Source organism: Osmerus eperlanus, chromosome 4 (assembly GCF_963692335.1).
Source record: "Osmerus eperlanus chromosome 4, fOsmEpe2.1, whole genome shotgun sequence".
In the NCBI taxonomy this organism is placed as follows: Eukaryota; Metazoa; Chordata; class Actinopteri; order Osmeriformes; family Osmeridae; genus Osmerus; species Osmerus eperlanus.
Window position 1 is genome coordinate 16,224,042 of NC_085021.1, and position 16,802 is coordinate 16,240,843.

Below are 16,802 nucleotides of genomic sequence, written 5' to 3' on the forward strand. Positions count from 1 at the left end.
GCCAGTGGAGGCACAACATTGGATTAATTTGATAAGCACTCAATTTAAATTGCATGTACTGTATATTTCTTTACAAATATTTTCTAAACACACACTGTGATTAAAGTTTTATTTAATTCCATTTGACAGTCTGAAAATATTGGACATTAATGAACCGACGTTCTATGTAAGCAAGGCTCAGAACTGTAATATCATCTAGGATAATATTGGAACAATGAACAAGTATTGAGGGTTACTATGTACAGTTTATGTATAGAAAATCTTCTAATGGCAATGACATCAACATAGCTTTTTAATTTAAACATCAATATGGCATCCAATGAAGTGAATTAAAATATTTCCAAATAATTACTCGGAAAGGACCATGTGTTTTATATGTGTGAGTCACTTGTAAAAATCTACATTCAACATACATAAAGTAAACCTATAGCATATTTTTGGATATTACTGGGCCCATATACACATTCAGAAAGACACATCCGGCACATTTCCAAGGTCCAACAACCTAGACACAACATCACAGTGCACACTCTATTCTATACAGACCTTAAATGTGTCTATGATCATTTCTAAAATATCCCAAATATGACATGCAATGTTTCTAAAAGTTTGGTCCCACAACAATTAGTCTGGTATTAGTTTTGGACTGGAAAAACTGTCTGCACACCTAGTAGCTCTCTAAGAGTCTATACCACACCGCTGCATGATCCACAGAGTATTCAGAATGTCAGTACTCTCAGACAGAAAGCACTCATCCAGTAAGGGGATCTGCACATTAAAGATTTACACCCTGAGTTAACGGGACAAACCAGAATAGATACAGAGTAATTGATTTATTTTCTGTTCTTCTGCAATATTCATTGTGCCTTGTGCTCTTTTATGATTTAATTGTTCACACATCCAATAAATTCCTTTCTTCTTGCTGAATTCTATTGTCGATTTTAAAACATATCGTCTCTCCTTGGCATATTGGGAAGTAATAAATTCCCTTGAGAGTATTGGACTTTACTTTCGGAATAATACATTTGATATCCATAAGACACAAAACGCACAACATTCACAATGGTCACAATAACTTAACATTTAAAGAAATGAATTGAAAAATATAAATGGGCTATTTGCTCAATATGATTAATTCAAAATGAGGCAAAGTTTGATATGAGTCAAATGAACCTCAACTATTTCATAGTTACAAGAGACATTTGACATTTTCAAAGAATGACTATAAAAAGGAGCCCCATAAATTCTTTCTGGATGTGTTTAGACCACTTGAAAGCATAACATTTCTGGCAGTTTAGACTAGAGATCATTCAGACAGTGCTACACAAGCTAAATAAGAAATAGCTTTTAAGTTGAGACCATAGATAGAAATCTCTATGGCAGTGTCCCAGTTGCAACTTTCTACATTATCAAATAACAATACAACACCTGCAGCAGATTTTGCCTAGCAAGCCTGTTTACCATGACACTTTCCAAACAAACATAAACTAGAACTCCTTTCAGTTCACGATTTATTAGTTTGTGTGTGTGACAGATGATAAGGAACCATGAAACATTTATTTTATCTCCAGACAATGGTAGTTAAAAAGTACAATTCTTAATCTGTTCCACCTATCCACCTGGTATACAAAACTGTGCTAATATGTGGTAATGTGTAGAAATGTAATAACCTATGACCATGTAAAATAACATCAAGTAAGTAAAGCTAATAGTGTGATTTGATATGATTAAACACTAAGGATATTCATACAGTTTGGGTAAGTATGATTTTAGCAAAGAAAAAAGGGGAGCATCTATTCAACATGCTAATGTAGTCCTTTGAATCAGACACAACTAATAATATCCTATAAATAGTGTGTCCAGAAGACCATCGTGGGGGTCCAGCTGTGTCAGGCTGGCCAAGCTGCAAAGCATGCATAGTAGTGGCAACCATAGCATGGTCCTGATTAGCTAAGGTTGGAATGGAGAGGCCTATGCATTCCCCCCACTAGCATGGGGGAGGGATGATTGATGAAGGCGCAGGGCTTGGGAAATGATGGTAGGGAGTATGGAGGGGTTTACAAGCTTGAGAGGGTGTTCTACTGTTTTGCTATGTCCCCTTTCTTTAGGATGATCTGTCGTTGCCACGGTGCCAACTTGGTCTCGTCGTAACCCAGGGTCCGTATTCGCTCAAGCTCTGTCTTCTCCTCAGATTCCTTGGCCATTTTCGCTTGCTCCTGTTCTTTTCTGAATGCACAAATATGAAAGAGGCACAAGAAACAAGTATCATCCAATATGTATTGAAAGGTAACTGAACACATGGCTTTCCTTATCAGTATTGAATATTTAATTAACAGAACCACCTAAAACATTGTCAACAAGGTAGCGCCAATGAGTTGGTGTTTCACCTGACAATAGAAGCCTAAAATGGCTAACCAAAAGATTGGAAACCTTGTTCCCAAATTAACATAATTTATTTCAAAATCAAGAAACATTTAATACCTTTTAGTAAAAAGAATAAACAATGTTTTGATAGTGTATTCACTTAAAATATATATAAATACAAAATATAACATGTTTCTCACCTCTTTTGTTCCCTGCCCGACCCGGAGAATGTAAGCGCAGAAAGAAATTTAGATAATTGTGGATTAATACATGATATTCTACACAAAGCAGATGGGAATAAGTCATACATCAGGTTCATTTGCTGCATTAAAAAAAAAGGAAAAAAGATATCTGTTGAGAAAGAAGGTAGCTGTGAATATAAACATACAGCTCAGATTAGAACACAAATATAAGAACAGTAGGCATGGCAGAGGAGAGAAAAACTAAGCACAACAGCATGAACTGAAATTAGACGGACAAAAAGAAGACAAAGTGATGAACAGAGACAGTGAGAGGCTGAGGATGGGATGGCTGGCACCGCCTCTCACTCACTTCTCATCATCAAGTTTCTTCTTCATGATGTCCCTCCGCCATGCAGGCATGGATGCCAGTCGGGCTGCCTCCTCATCAACCTGCAGGGGGTGAAAGAGACAGGTACCAATACATCAGTAACCAGCCCATTTAATAGGATCAGAATATCATGGCTAAATGTTCAACACCGTCAACACTACATTGTCACACTTAGCACCTTACCATCCCCTAGTTTCCAGACATTTAACTCAGGTAATAATAATTTAGGCACACAGTCAAATAATTAATCAACATCTTCATCTACTTTTTAGCCCAGTATTCTCAATTATCTATTCGTCACACCAGTCATATAGTTTCACATATGACCTTCACATTCACACAGATGAATGAATGAGAGAAACATAACTATCTGTCAAGACTTGGACCAGAGATGGAATGTTGTATGATTTAGTACATCATCCATGTATAAAAACTGCTTCTTAAACACAGTGTCAGGCCATCCCAGACAGGACACACACACACCTGCAACTGGATCCTCTCCTCTCTCTAAAGTTGTAATCAGAGGTGGGTCCAAAAGAGAGAGGGGAGCCATCTTGGATGTCTTATCTTTGCTTCACTGCAGATACATTACCCCCTTCCTGATTCCACCCAGAAAACCATTTCACTAGTCAATAGTATCCAGGTAATGTTATCTACACATTGCATTTTTAATGATTCCCCTGGGAATTATAGAGTTGGATGAAAGCAAATCAAAGTGGCAAAAGATACACAAACTGTCACCAGGAAAGTAAGTCTTAGACATATTTTATAATAGTGATACAAAGAAATGGTATCTATTGTTGTTGCATTGCTTATACACAGTTGTTTATCGATCTGTTAGACAACTTTGTACAGGCCATATTCAGTATATTCTATTGAAAATAAATTCCTCAAGCATAAGCTGACTTATACATAAAAAATACATATATTTTATGCTGGAAATCTATCATTTGTTATGTTCACTGTCTCCGTAAACAAGAATAGCATATTTCTTTTGAAGAAAGTAACAATTCCCTCAAAATGAAATGCACACTATTTGCATTTGAGTGGTTGGGTCAAGTATTAGTTTCTGGAATGACCAATATCTACCATCTCTATGGTGACTGCCGCCCACATCTGAATGATAAGCCAAAAGTACATCAGGAGTCAGAGTAACCTTCTTATAGCTCCAGTAAGCCAGCACTAGCATGACAGCTGGCCACACTAAGAGGGTTACTTGGTGTATTCTGGATGTTAGTGAAGAGACACTATGAGAAAATGTGTCTGTTCTGTCACGACTGTGGTGGTGGTGGATTAGAAACATTAATTAAGATGTTGTAATTTAAAAGTGATGAGGATATAATTTTGTGGAAGTAAACATTTATCTTTAACAAACCCAAGTATTTGCAAAAATCTGACTTACTTAATTACTATAGATTACTACAAGGGTTACCACATCTGTTAACTGTGGAGATGTTACCATCGACCTGCGTAAAGAAAGTCCCAAACCTTTATTGTTGAACAGATAATCTAAGAAATGCATAAAAACTTCCAGAAACACACTTTGAGATGAAAAAGTTTGATTATCAACAAAAAAGCATTACTAATAAATCATATATTGTGTTATGTTATGATACAAAAAAGTATATAAATACTACTTATGAACTATATGGCAGTGGTTCTCAAAGTGGGGTCCCCGGATCCCTAGGGGTCCGCAAAAAGGGTAAACTGAATGGATGTTACGATTTTGGGGGGGTCCTTGGAAAATGTTCTCCCCTGTAAGGTGTCCCTGGCCTCAAAAACTTTGAGAACCCCTGCTATATGGAACACTCAGCAACAAGTTAATTAATGTCTGATGGTGTACAATTCAAATTGGATTTGTTGTTGAAAAATAACAATTACAAAGGCATACTGACTTGCACATGAGACACTCCACTTACCACGTAAATCATTGCATCTCCTTAAACTAGTCTCAAAGCTAAATATTCTATTTTGATAAGATCACAGATTGTAGAAATAGTGTGTTAGTCACTAGATATCCTAAAACAGTAGAACCTAACACTGAGGACATACTTTGTTGCTCGAGGTCATACAAGTAGCAAAAAATGTGTTTGTGATATGTCAGTCGTAAAATTATGAAATGCATGGCTATCAGGGATTACTGTTATAGTCATGTACGATTCATATGTACATTTACATAATGCAATACACATCACACAAACACTTCAAATGACCTTATCCTTTAAGTGAAACTGAACTATTATAATACATGAATAGATTCTCACAAGAGGCATACATTACCCTTGAAGAAATAGCTCCTTAATCTGACACAAATGTCCAATATCCACTTTCAAGATATTTTATACTTGCATAATGAATAGAAACATGACTAAGTGAAAGTGTACATTTTTATTTAAAAAATACCCTGGCCCAGTTTTATTTTATTTTTTGATTGAGAGGTTTTGTTTTGTTATTTCCCAATCCAGAGCCTATAATAATAGACATAACCTCATATAATATATTAAATTCCATCACAACATGGAAATACCAAACCGAAGGCCTAGCGGCCAGTTGCAATGTTCATGGGAACAATCCAATTCCATCTCATGTATGAGTCATCCACTAGTCTGCATTTACTGAGGTGATCTGACAGTCATCTATCTGAGAACATACCGGATAGACTTGGTTTACTGATCACATGTCAGTACTCACCACCTTTGGTCCAAAAAATAACACCAAGATTAAGCTTACCTCCCCTGCATAACCTATTAAGGAAACTAGTTTCCCTGACCTTCAGTGCTTCAATGTCTGCTTAATCCAGTCATAAGCAACATGTTTTGGTGACCCTTTCCCATACGGTATTTGTTAACCATCCACCAATGGTGGTCAGATATCAAAAAGCTCTGCTTCCTTTTCCTTCCAAAAGGCAAAGCTGCGGTCGATGTACCTGATGATCTCTTCGTTACTGAACTCTTTTAGCTCATAGATCAGTTTGATAGAGTCCTCGTTAGGTTCTTCCCTGGGTGCAGGTTTATGCACACATGTCTCTTCGGTGACCTGAACTGTAACAGGTGGACTGACTTCCACTGGTGTCTGGACAGCACTCTGTGCTGAGTCGGCTGGTGTAATGACCTGTCCTGTTGAGTTTTGTACAGTTTCCTCTGCAGAATGCTGCAGTGTGTCTTTTGCAGCAATGTCCTGCATTGCACTTTCCCTGGTGGACTGCAAAGGCTTCAGTGGCTCTTCCATCGGATCAGTGGTCTTAAGGTTATCCTGAGCATTTTCTGGCAAGCTGTCCTTCAAAGTGCTGCTCTGTTCAATGTGCTCAACACTTTCCTGCGCAGGGTCCTGAGGTGGTGACACGGGATGTTCTGGTTGAGGTGTAGGAGGTGCAGGGTGTGTGGGTGGTGGAGGGGGTGGAGGATGTGAAGGAGGGGGAGGTGGTTCACGATCTGCAGGTAGTGCTGATGGAGGCTCAGGGATTGGTATTATAGTTAAGTCAGGAGAAATTGAGAATAGGGAGGCTGTCATCATTCCACCTCCATCTACTGAGTCCCCAAAGTACTTAAGCTTAATGTCTTCAAATCCATCTGCCCAGTCCCTCTTTCCTCGTTCAATTTCCTCCATGACCTCCCGATGGAACTGGCGAATAACTTCCCATTTATGACTGCCAAGACGGTCGAACATTTCATAGCACAACAAGTGCCGGAACTTGCGCTCACTTCTAGAAATGTTCATCTCAAGGAGCTGGAAATAGCCCAGCATGAAGAGGTCCAAGGTCAAGCTCTCGTAGCTGACGGGAGCCCCATTAATGTGAGGCAGGAAGTGCTCCGGCCAGTAGATCATCTGGGCGCGGCTGAGGCGCCGGATCTGACGAGTCGGCACCTGACTCATGATATTTCTCCAGTGGCCAATCAGATTCCCCACCACCTGTTTTGACTTCATGAAGAGGAGGAGCATGTCATCCTGACTCTGCATGTCTCCTTCCATCTCCGCACTGAATTGGTTAAATTCTTCAAGTCCCACTCCCAGGTGACTTCCTCGTCTACCAATGTACTTCGGCCTGTAAGACTCTGAGAGGGTATACTTACGCCAGTGCTCAAGGAACAAAAATACAATCCTCTCCTTCCTCATCTCAATGCATTCTTGGACATAGCTTATGTCTGTCTGCACTTCCAAGCTCCTGGTCAACTGTTCATGATTTAAAATGGGGTCTGCTGATAGTACCTGGCTGAATTGATCTGGCTGAGGGATTATTTCAGATGTGTGCGTAAGGTGAGCATGAGATGGCGTAATCAGAGGTTCCTCCACCAGAGGTAAGGGGGACTCTTGCACTGGAGTCAACATTCCATTGGTAGAAGACTGGAGGGCTTCTGCCGGGGAGGATTGGTACTCATCCTCCTGAATAGGTTCAGGGTGGTAGCTAGATTCACTTAGTACAGGGAGAGATCTCTTGCGCATGTATACCCTGTTTGCTTTGTCATCAGCAAACTGAGACTGAGTCTGGATTTCATAGTTGGCTTTGAGGTTCTTAACCGAGACACCACATTGCTTTATCTCTTTCTCCACTTCCTCCCTGGTGGAGAAGGACTGAGATCGCCCAATAACTCCAGATGTAACAGGCCCTGCTGGGATTGTCTGTCCAGTCTTCATGCTTTTTGTTTCTCCTGAGGAATAGCCAGGGGATATCATATCCAAGATGTCTATCTCTTTGCCTCCGAGGGTGGCAAGGAGGATAGCCATGCTCTTGAGCAGGGTGGATATCTTGCTGCACCAGGCAGGCAGATCCTCTGCCTGCCCATGGACTTGCTTGGGGTTCACTGAGAAGTGCTCCTGGTTGAGGGCAGCAGACACAGGAAGGAGCTGCTGAAGCTCTCGCTCCAGCTCTTCCAGCTCCTTCTCCACCTCTGTGACTTTGTGCATAACCTGCAAGTTCTCAATTTGCTTCTCAATACGGATGAGGTCATCTTCAGTCATCAGCTCTCCAAAAGGGCCCAGGATGGCATTGTGGACGTGAGAGTAGTGCCACTCTTGTGGCTGGTAGTGTCCACTGGCAGCAAACTAGATCAGAGGTCAAGGGAGACCAAAACACAACAGAAAAGGAGGGAAGGGAGGATTCCTTCAACTTGCAGTTCCTGGTTGTACACACACGATGTATGTGCAATGTTTCCTTGGTACACAGGATTTACATGGATTTAGTGGTGCAATGGCACTGCCTCATCACAAGCTTCAAAACACTTTGATTAGGTGACTCTTTATGAAAGCAGTGTGGAAAATCACCATTAACAGCTTGTTGAATATTGCTGGGTGAGGTTTATGTTTATGTGCTCTTAACTCATGGCTGGGTGTTTGCCGTAAACTTGTTATTCATTGTTATTAATATACCAAAAGTCTATTAAAAAGAAAAGCATTAAGCCTAGATGAAACGCAGTCTAAATGTAGTCATGGACAACACATTATCCAAACATTCTTACTAAATCTACCCTTATCACTATCAATGTTTACCTTCAAGTGAAAGTTGATTCATTTCTGTCACTTTTTTTTAATGTAAACCCTGCAATAATGGTGACAAATAAAATCAAAGCTATTTAATTATTTTATTAACAAATATGTGAAATGTATTTTATGTTTTTTAACAGGCTTACTGTTGGATTTTATAAGGAACTTTAACGCATGGTCATTATTTTAAATGGACACCCAAAAAGGCATCTACAGAAACAGAGATGACATGGACTGTGAACACTGAATTGTAGTGTAATGGGCCTAGCATCACACCACTGAATCAGCATGTAAACACTTAGAGTTGCAGAGCTCCATCACCAAGCCCTAGCCCACACTATCAAGTGATTAGACTGGTCTTCTTTGCTCAAGGGCTAGTGCTGGGATGAGCACTGTAGCTTGTAAGTATCAGCTTCACAGCACTCTCCAGAGCCTGAGTTCACCACACAAGTCAAATCAAAACACACAAAAACATGCACAGACAATTCAGATCTGTGGAACAGTCCAAAATGTAAGTAATCAGATAAGGGGCTACATGAAGTACCGTGTCACTTAATGTAGTGTACACTCAGAGATGTGGTTTCTATACCTCATCATACCTTTATCAACAACAGCAAGGAGTGGAAATTCACAATCCAGCTCCACACAGCATACAACACGCTGAGCGGATACAGTTAAATGTATAGAATAGTGTATTTTGAGGTGATCAGTTGCATAGATTAGATACCAAATTTACAGTAAAATGAAAGTTAATCAGGGATAAGAAAACCATCATGGACTACAGACTGAATTTGAGCAAGACCTCAAATTAATGTCAAAAGTGCAGGAAGGGCCCCAACACAAGCAGAATTTCCTCATGACATTTGCAACTAATATGCATGAACTACTTCCTTAATACTTTTTTTTGTAGTCTTTCAAGTTTTCAATAAGCATTCAAACAAACCACACACAAACACACACACAAGCAAATACAAATTTCAGCCACATCCTCTTTATGCTGTAAATTGCCAGATCAAATTGTCTCAGGATACAAAAGCAGCAGCATAAACCGGAGAGCTGAATCCATATCTCACACATCCCGCTCCCCCTCCGCCACACCTACCTTGCGCTTGTGTTCTTCCTCTTCTTGCATCTTGACCTGCAGTTTGCGCACCATAACCTGCCTCTTCCACTCAGGAATTGCTCTGCCCTGTTCATCATGGGTAGGCACCAGCGCTTCCACATCCACTAGGCTGGTCTTCCGGGGCTGGCCCAGTCCTGCCTCTGCCCCACCGCTTGTCCCATTCAGGACTGCTGACGACGGCAGCTGCTCGTAGCTCATGGAGCTGGAGAGGGTCCTGGGTGTGCCAGGGCCCACTGGGCTGGGAGTAGTAGGTGGGGTAGTTATGTTGGTGGTGGATGGAGGGGGTGATGACGGCTTGGTGGAAGGGCTGGCCGTGCGGGTCTCTGGTGGGGATGGAGTGCTACCGCCCTGTAGGACAGGGAACAAGAGGAAAGAAGATGGGATGTGAAGAAGATGTTAGAGCTGTAGTTTGCCTTGTTGGTTTAATATCAAATTGTTTTGCAGGGCAAACAAACCCACTAACACCTCCTTCTACAATGTAAGAACAAGAGCAATGAAAATGGGTTTTGGTAGAGACAAAGAATAACAACTAAGTAATAAATGCTATATTTTGAATTTCGGTACCATTTTAAATCATATCAAGAGCAATTAAAACAAACCACACATCCCCAGACTTCATCATTCCGGAGTTGTCTTTAAGACGAGCTAGGCTGAAGGGCCTTGTCTAATGAAACGATTGGTTCATCAAGTTTGTTTTATTCTTCTCATGTCAATTAAAAGGACAACGCCTACACTAACAAAACAGCACTGGTATGAAATGCTTATTAATTTTCAGTTTGTTCAGTGGCAGTTTTGGTCTGACTCAGTGTTATGCAATCATCCATGAAGGCAAACTGTGCTGCAAGGAGAACAATGGCTGGTGTCAGGTCCTCCGGTTAGCCCTCACTTAGTCTCCACAGTGACAGAGTGCACATTCAACAGCATCTATGCCTCGATCAAGTGACATGTTGATTCAGTCGACATGTCCCCTCCTATGAGTCATCAAGAATAAATGGCTATATTGTCATCTGTTAAAATGGTTGTGGTCATGTTCCCCCTGGACAATGGAACACTTTAAAACATATGTATTCAAAGCATGTTTATAATGAGTAATGTAATAGCAGATGTTCCAGATGAGTGTAAAGGTCCTATACCTGTAAGTTTTCTGGGGGAGAGGCGCTTGCTTACGATTCAGTTGAATGACTGAACAACCATTGTTCAAGAATCTGATCTGCTTATGAAGGATATTGGCTACTGACTGCTTCTTATGCAACAAAGATATAAAACTAAATGGAGTCTGTGAATGAAACTAGTCAAAGGAGGTATTGTTTCTCAATGAACCAATGAAGGGAACAGCTGTCAAGCCAATCAAAGTATGTTTAAACAGAGTATCACATCAATGTTAACAGTTTCAGTTCACATAAAGAATCACTAAACCACAAAACTTTAAAAACTTTTATCCAGATACCACACTGACAGGAATGTGCTCAAAATGCTTCAATTAGAATGATAAATCTACATCAAGTCAGACTCCTAGATTCCTTTGAATTCTACATTCAACCTACAGTTCAGCTAGTTGGGAAATAGAATGCATGTTTTTCCAGGTTTAATACACCTAACACTGGCTGCTTGTTCTGAAGATGGTCATGTCCAGACACAAAGCTTTAGCTTAAGCAATGTGTGATCCGAAAGAATGAAAAACTTTCAACCAAGCTGGAAAAATGTCATCAAGTAAATGTCAAAGTAAGGTGTGCCATCTTGGTTACAACTATCCAATCTTTTCAGATCTACAGTTAGAAAGTATGTCAGAGTACACATCCTTCAATACACAATGACCATAAAACTTCAGAAAGTTGGAAGAGGCTAGAAAGGTGACCTACGTTGTTCCCAGGAGGACTGCTGTTGGAGAAGACAGTGGTGTATCCTTTAGTGTGAGGTGTGGGCTTCAAGCTCTTTCCTGCTTTGATCTCGGCCAGCAGTTCCGAGTTGTCTCCAGTGGGGGACATCATGTTGAAGGACTTTGTGCCTGGGGACAAAAAGTTTAAAGGGAAAAGTGAGACTATGGGGGGAGAGAGATAAAGAGAGAGAGAGGAGGGTGGCGGTGGTGGGAAGGGGGTGGGGGGTGGCGAGTGACATTGGGCTACTGGCAGAAGCTTCAGTGTTGAATATTTCATCTTCTGTGTCAGACAACAATACTGACCTGAGGCCTGTATGAAAAGTGAGGCAAAGGCAGATAGAACTAATATAGCGTATAGGATATTCCTGTATGTCGAGTAAAATGACATCCTCAATCAAAGAGGCTCTACATCTTTGAAGGTAACTAATGTGAACTGTTTCATATATAAAATATTTCCCTACTGTAAATCAGGCAATATTCTGTAAAGATGAAGAAAAAAAAAATATATGGGATATATTATCCTGATCAAAAATTCCAGAATGCTGAGAACGTAGTGCATGTACAGTTCTCTACACACCTTTGAACTAAAGCAAACACAACAAGATGCACAGACTATCAAGCTCTTCCAACATATTATGGAGGCTATCTGTATAAAATAAACTCCAGATTGGGACTTAAAAACTAATCTTTCTTTTACCCAAATCCTAATCTACTTATATGGAATACAGCTTGTAAAGCAGGCTACTTTAATTGCAAACTTCATTGTTAATGCTGAAACAAGAGCACTTTGTTTGAAAATTGTGAAGACAGCTGAAAACAAAGGACGGTCCCCATGCGGGAAGTGCTCATCCTGTGCTGCCAAAACAAGACTGGTCTATTGCAGATAATGCAAAAATAGAGCATATTGGAAAACATTTAAAAATCTACTTCAGAGCCTAAAAACTTTAACATTTCATTCCACAAAGCACATTTAATCAAAAATCTTGTATTTTGCTACAAAGCCATAAAATCACAAAATGCATACACATATGTACAAATAATCTGCTCATTATACCCTTACTGAACAAAACTAATCATATCCAAATGTATAACCCAATAAATAAAACGATCAATGGATACATCACTTACTTTTTGGATATAATAGTCCTCAGAACTTCACTACCCAGTTTCCTATAAATCATTCATTTCTTAACAGGGGATGCAAAAAACCTGTCGCACTCCGAAGCAAAGGCAACAGGCTGACCGTACACAAAGCTTTACCGCCTTCACCCACCCCCTTTCTTATCCCCCTCCCTTCTCTCTCTCTGTTCCCTTCTGCACTATACCTCTACCCTCTCTCTGCCGTCTCTCTCTCTCTTCAGCCAGAGAAAAAGAAAGCAGCTTTCTATATAGGGCCCATCACAGTTGGGGGAAATCGAAAGGAATCAGTGGTAATTGGTGCTGACAAGAAGCTGCGGCCAAACTGGGACTGGATTTAAGATCCACACACTCCTTTACTTCCCTGCCCCGGCAACTTTACCTCAAGAAACACCACCACCACCAGCAAACACACACACACACACATATATATACACACACACACACATCCCTCTATCCTGCCTTTTTATCATATTCCTGTGCCTTCTTCCAACTCACCATTACCATACTAGTGGATTACCAACTCAGTCAGTGAGGATAATAGGCTAACGAGTATAGTGTCGTAACCACACACAGACACACAAACAGTGCTTGATCATTGACTCTTCTGAGATAAAAGCACAGACAGATTAAACGGAATGGAAGGCGTCTGCCCCTATTGGAAGTGACTTGGAGAAGTTAACTTTCAGCCAGAAATTTGTAATAGAATGTGTATTAAAATCTTGATAATGTCAACACATCCTTACAAATAGTTATACCTTCACAAGATCTACCATCATCCATTTTGTTCAGACAAATCCTCATTGCAGTGTTCCTTCTCTTGTACAGCAGTTTAAAGTAGGAGAATACATCAAGAATTGTACTGGGGAGTTTGATACAGAGGAGTGAAAGAATCAGTAATGGTGTGTGTAACTGCATGTGTGTGTGTGTGTGTGTGGAGTTTTGTTTGGACAAAGGGTGTAAACTTTGAACAGAAATGCTATATGAAAGGTGGAACACGAGGAGGAGTGTATTTGGCCAATAACTGTCCACAATGGACCACAAAAGAACTAGGTTTAGGAGTGATGAACGAGTTGTCAGGACCCCCCCCCCCCCCCTCCCATGGTCTAGAACAAAGATGATTCTCATTCTTACGTGGATTAGGCAGATTAGGTTATTGTAACAATCTATTGCGTTCCAATGAATAGACCAGCTGTTCTCTTGACACACCCTAAATACTAGGGTGATAAATATATACCCTTTATCCATTTATCACCCACTATCTATTCATTTCTGGAGTAGGAAACAGCAGACAAATGCCCTTAGTTGCCAGACTAATTAAACAATCATTGTTACAATCTGTCATCACTATACTTCAATTTAAATGTTGTGCACTACTGTATGAGACGGGTCATCTAAGGGGAAGACAAGCGAGAGGTTATTGTTGGTTCAACATGAGGTCTTTAACCCCTACTTACTCTTTATTGGTCTAAGGGCTCCAGCCCCTGAGTGGGAAGGAGATGGAAGAGTCCTGCCTTTGAAGGGCAATAAGAGCCAATGGGTGAGCAGATAGAAAGAGGAACAAAAAGGGCACACAGACAGACATGTGTTGCAAGACAACGACAGGTGTGGAGGATGAAAAAGAATGAGCAGAGTGAGAGAAATTACAGAAAAGGGGGACTAGGGAATGTGGAACATGAGGACAATTCTCTTAGTTTAATAGGAGTGGAACAGGTGTAAATTTGTTAAGGATAAATGAGTAAGTAAGTTGAGGATTTTTAAAAATAATAAGTATGTGTTTAGAATTCAGACCTGATGATAAGTTGAGGCTATGGCAAAACGAATAAAACTGACTGTTCATTTGTTTATTTTATAACTGTGCTGGAAAATGGGTAGCAGGGAACAGCATCCATGAGAGCCACATAGTGAAGTAGGGTTAAGGAATTAATTAAGGAAATGGCAGAACTCTAAACCCGTTCTCAAGGTAACGGTAGCCCCATGGCATGAATTTGTAATCAGTTATTTAGAACAGTTGGAACAGACTCGTCTCATCTTCACCCAATGAAAAACCTGTTATTGAGAACAACTGTCATTTTTATTGCAGTAAGGGGTGTGGCAAACTCAATGCAAAGTGTGATCCAATGGAAATCTTTTGGTGTTTTTTGTCGCTGTCACAAGAACATAGATAGCAATGTAGAATATATCAGGAGAGGGGGATCCAGTGATGGTGCACTTACTTCCTGATGAAGATGACAGTCGTCGCTGATTGGCGTTGTTGTTTGTGGAAGAGTAGTGATGTGTGGTCATTTCCGAGGGTAGTGGAGGGGGAGGAGGGGGTGCGGGGGTTGGATTGCTAGCAGGAAGTGGTGGTGGGGGAGGAGGAGGAGGAGGAGGGACCAACTCCTCTGCAGTACCATTCTCAGGGCTGGGGGCCGGGCTTTCTGCGGGTTCCTCCAATAATAGAGAACCCTATTTGGTTGAGAAAAAAAGTGAATGATTTCTGCCCTGTAAAAAGTATAGTCAACATACAATACCACAAAAAAAAAAGATTACAAAATGTCTAAATATAACACTTCTATCATATTTTGTATTACTATTATACATTATACTGTATAGGTTTCATTTTAATTTGCATCCCATAACACCTCCATGCCCCTAGGAACAAAATATCTCTTCAAGTTTATCAATACAGCAAGAACCATAATCAATTCAACAATATCTTTGCATGTGTGCAACGTCAAAATGGCTCTTACATGGTAACTCTAAAGCTGATCACGTTACTGAGTTAATGGTGCATGCAGCCTGCCTGCAGAGGCATGGCAGCTGAAACTCTAGCAGTGCTTGACTTGGCCCTGATCATTGCACTATGGGTGACAGATGTCTGTTGACAGTCTAATGACAGTCAAATTAGATACTTCCCTTAACTCACACAGACATAATGCCCCATTGGTTATAATGCAGTTAATATGGTATAATCTGTGTATCTCTGGGGTATTGGGAGGGGGGGAGCCATCTGTTGCTGAGCATGATAGCCCCCCTCCCAATTCACCGCCCCCTGTTCCCTCCCCTTGACTGACACACTCCACAAGCGTGCAATGACACAGCTGGTGGGAAATTAATGGACCGTGACATTTAACCCCAAGTCCCCTCCCTTTTTTAGAAGTGTGCTAGTTATTGTCACCCCCTCTCTTCAGTCAACCCCCCTTAACATCTGAGTGAAACTGGGTGGAGGGGGGGGGGCAGGGTGGTGTCCAGAAGGGGCCCTATGCGGCACACGCCCTGCTGACGTTGATTAGCCCGGCTACATGTGGTACCATCTGCTAGGGCTCCTCTGGGGCAGGTCGACATCCCGCAGAGGTCCCTAATTGGCTCAATGTAGATTACACCAATAGTGGCCTTTAACACCCCACTGCCGATACTCATGAGATTACATGACCAATTCCCTAGAGACAACCACTGACATACTGACAGAATTTCAGTATAAGTATGTGTCTCTGTGTTAACATTTTGTGGACACCAAAGTTACATATATATTATACATATATTTTAAAATGTATTGATAGTTGTATCAGCTATTTCTGAGACAATTAACTTTTTGGAGGTGAACATTTTGGCACAGTAGAAATTGTAATACAGTGTACCTTTAAACTGAATAAAATCCTTTGAGAAAAACACATGTTTATTTACTCATGAGATTACATGACCAATTCCCTAGAGACAACCACTGACATACTGACAGAATTTCAGTATAAGTATGTGTCTCTGTGTTAACATTTTGTGGAAATAAAAGTTACATATATATTATACATATATTTTAAAATGTATTGATAGTTGTATCAGCTATTTCTGAGACAATTAACTTTTTGGAGGTGAACATTTTGGCACAGTAGAAATTGTAATACAGTGTACCTTTAAACTGAATAAAATCCTTTGAGAAAAACACATGTTTATTTACTCATGAGATTACATGACCAATTCCCTAGAGACAACCACTGACATACTGACAGAATTTCAGTATAAGTATGTGTCTCTGTGTTAACATTTTGTGGACACAAAAGTTACATATATATTATACATATATTTTAAAATGTATTGATAGTTGTATCAGCTATTTCTGAGACAATTAACTTTTTAACTTGGCTGTAATCTCATACAGCCAAGTTAAGGATTTTCTGTCATTGTAGGAGTTCCTGGTTAGCTCCTGCTTTGTGTTTGTAATTGTACCAAGCTACCTTTATTGTGTTTCCTGGTAAGTTTGCACAACAGGGAGGGCCT

At 40.4% G+C, this 16,802-nt stretch overlaps 2 protein-coding genes across 3 annotated transcripts in view; both read right to left on the reverse strand.

The window, feature by feature from the left end:
• Positions 1-102: 102 nt before the first annotated feature.
• Positions 103-16,802, reverse strand: part of espn (espin) — a 32,342-nt gene continuing 15,642 nt past the window's right edge. Inside the window, exons 9-15 of one of the 2 annotated variants that reach the window (XM_062459513.1) lie at positions 14,765-14,996; positions 14,006-14,062; positions 11,395-11,540; positions 9,515-9,883; positions 2,915-2,996; positions 2,565-2,583; positions 103-2,226 (exon numbers count right to left, since the gene is read on the reverse strand). In XM_062459513.1, coding sequence (XP_062315497.1) covers positions 2,079-2,226; positions 2,565-2,583; positions 2,915-2,996; positions 9,515-9,883; positions 11,395-11,540; positions 14,006-14,062; positions 14,765-14,996 — 1,053 coding nt within the window. In that variant the 3' untranslated portion in view covers positions 103-2,078. The remainder of the gene's footprint in view (positions 2,227-2,564; positions 2,584-2,914; positions 2,997-9,514; positions 9,884-11,394; positions 11,541-14,005; positions 14,063-14,764; positions 14,997-16,802) is intronic. The other variant, XM_062459516.1, reaches the window with a different exon arrangement.
• On the reverse strand, positions 4,927-8,270 carry LOC134019038 (uncharacterized). The gene has a single exon (XM_062459530.1). It carries the CDS (start codon positions 7,888-7,890, stop codon positions 5,800-5,802), a length of 2,091 nt encoding a protein of 696 aa, XP_062315514.1. The 5' UTR covers positions 7,891-8,270; the 3' UTR covers positions 4,927-5,799.

Coding starts and splice junctions, on each gene's coding strand:
- LOC134019038 (XM_062459530.1), bottom strand. CDS start 7,890: ATGACTGAAGATGACCTCATCCGTATTGAGAAGCAAATTGAGAACTTG.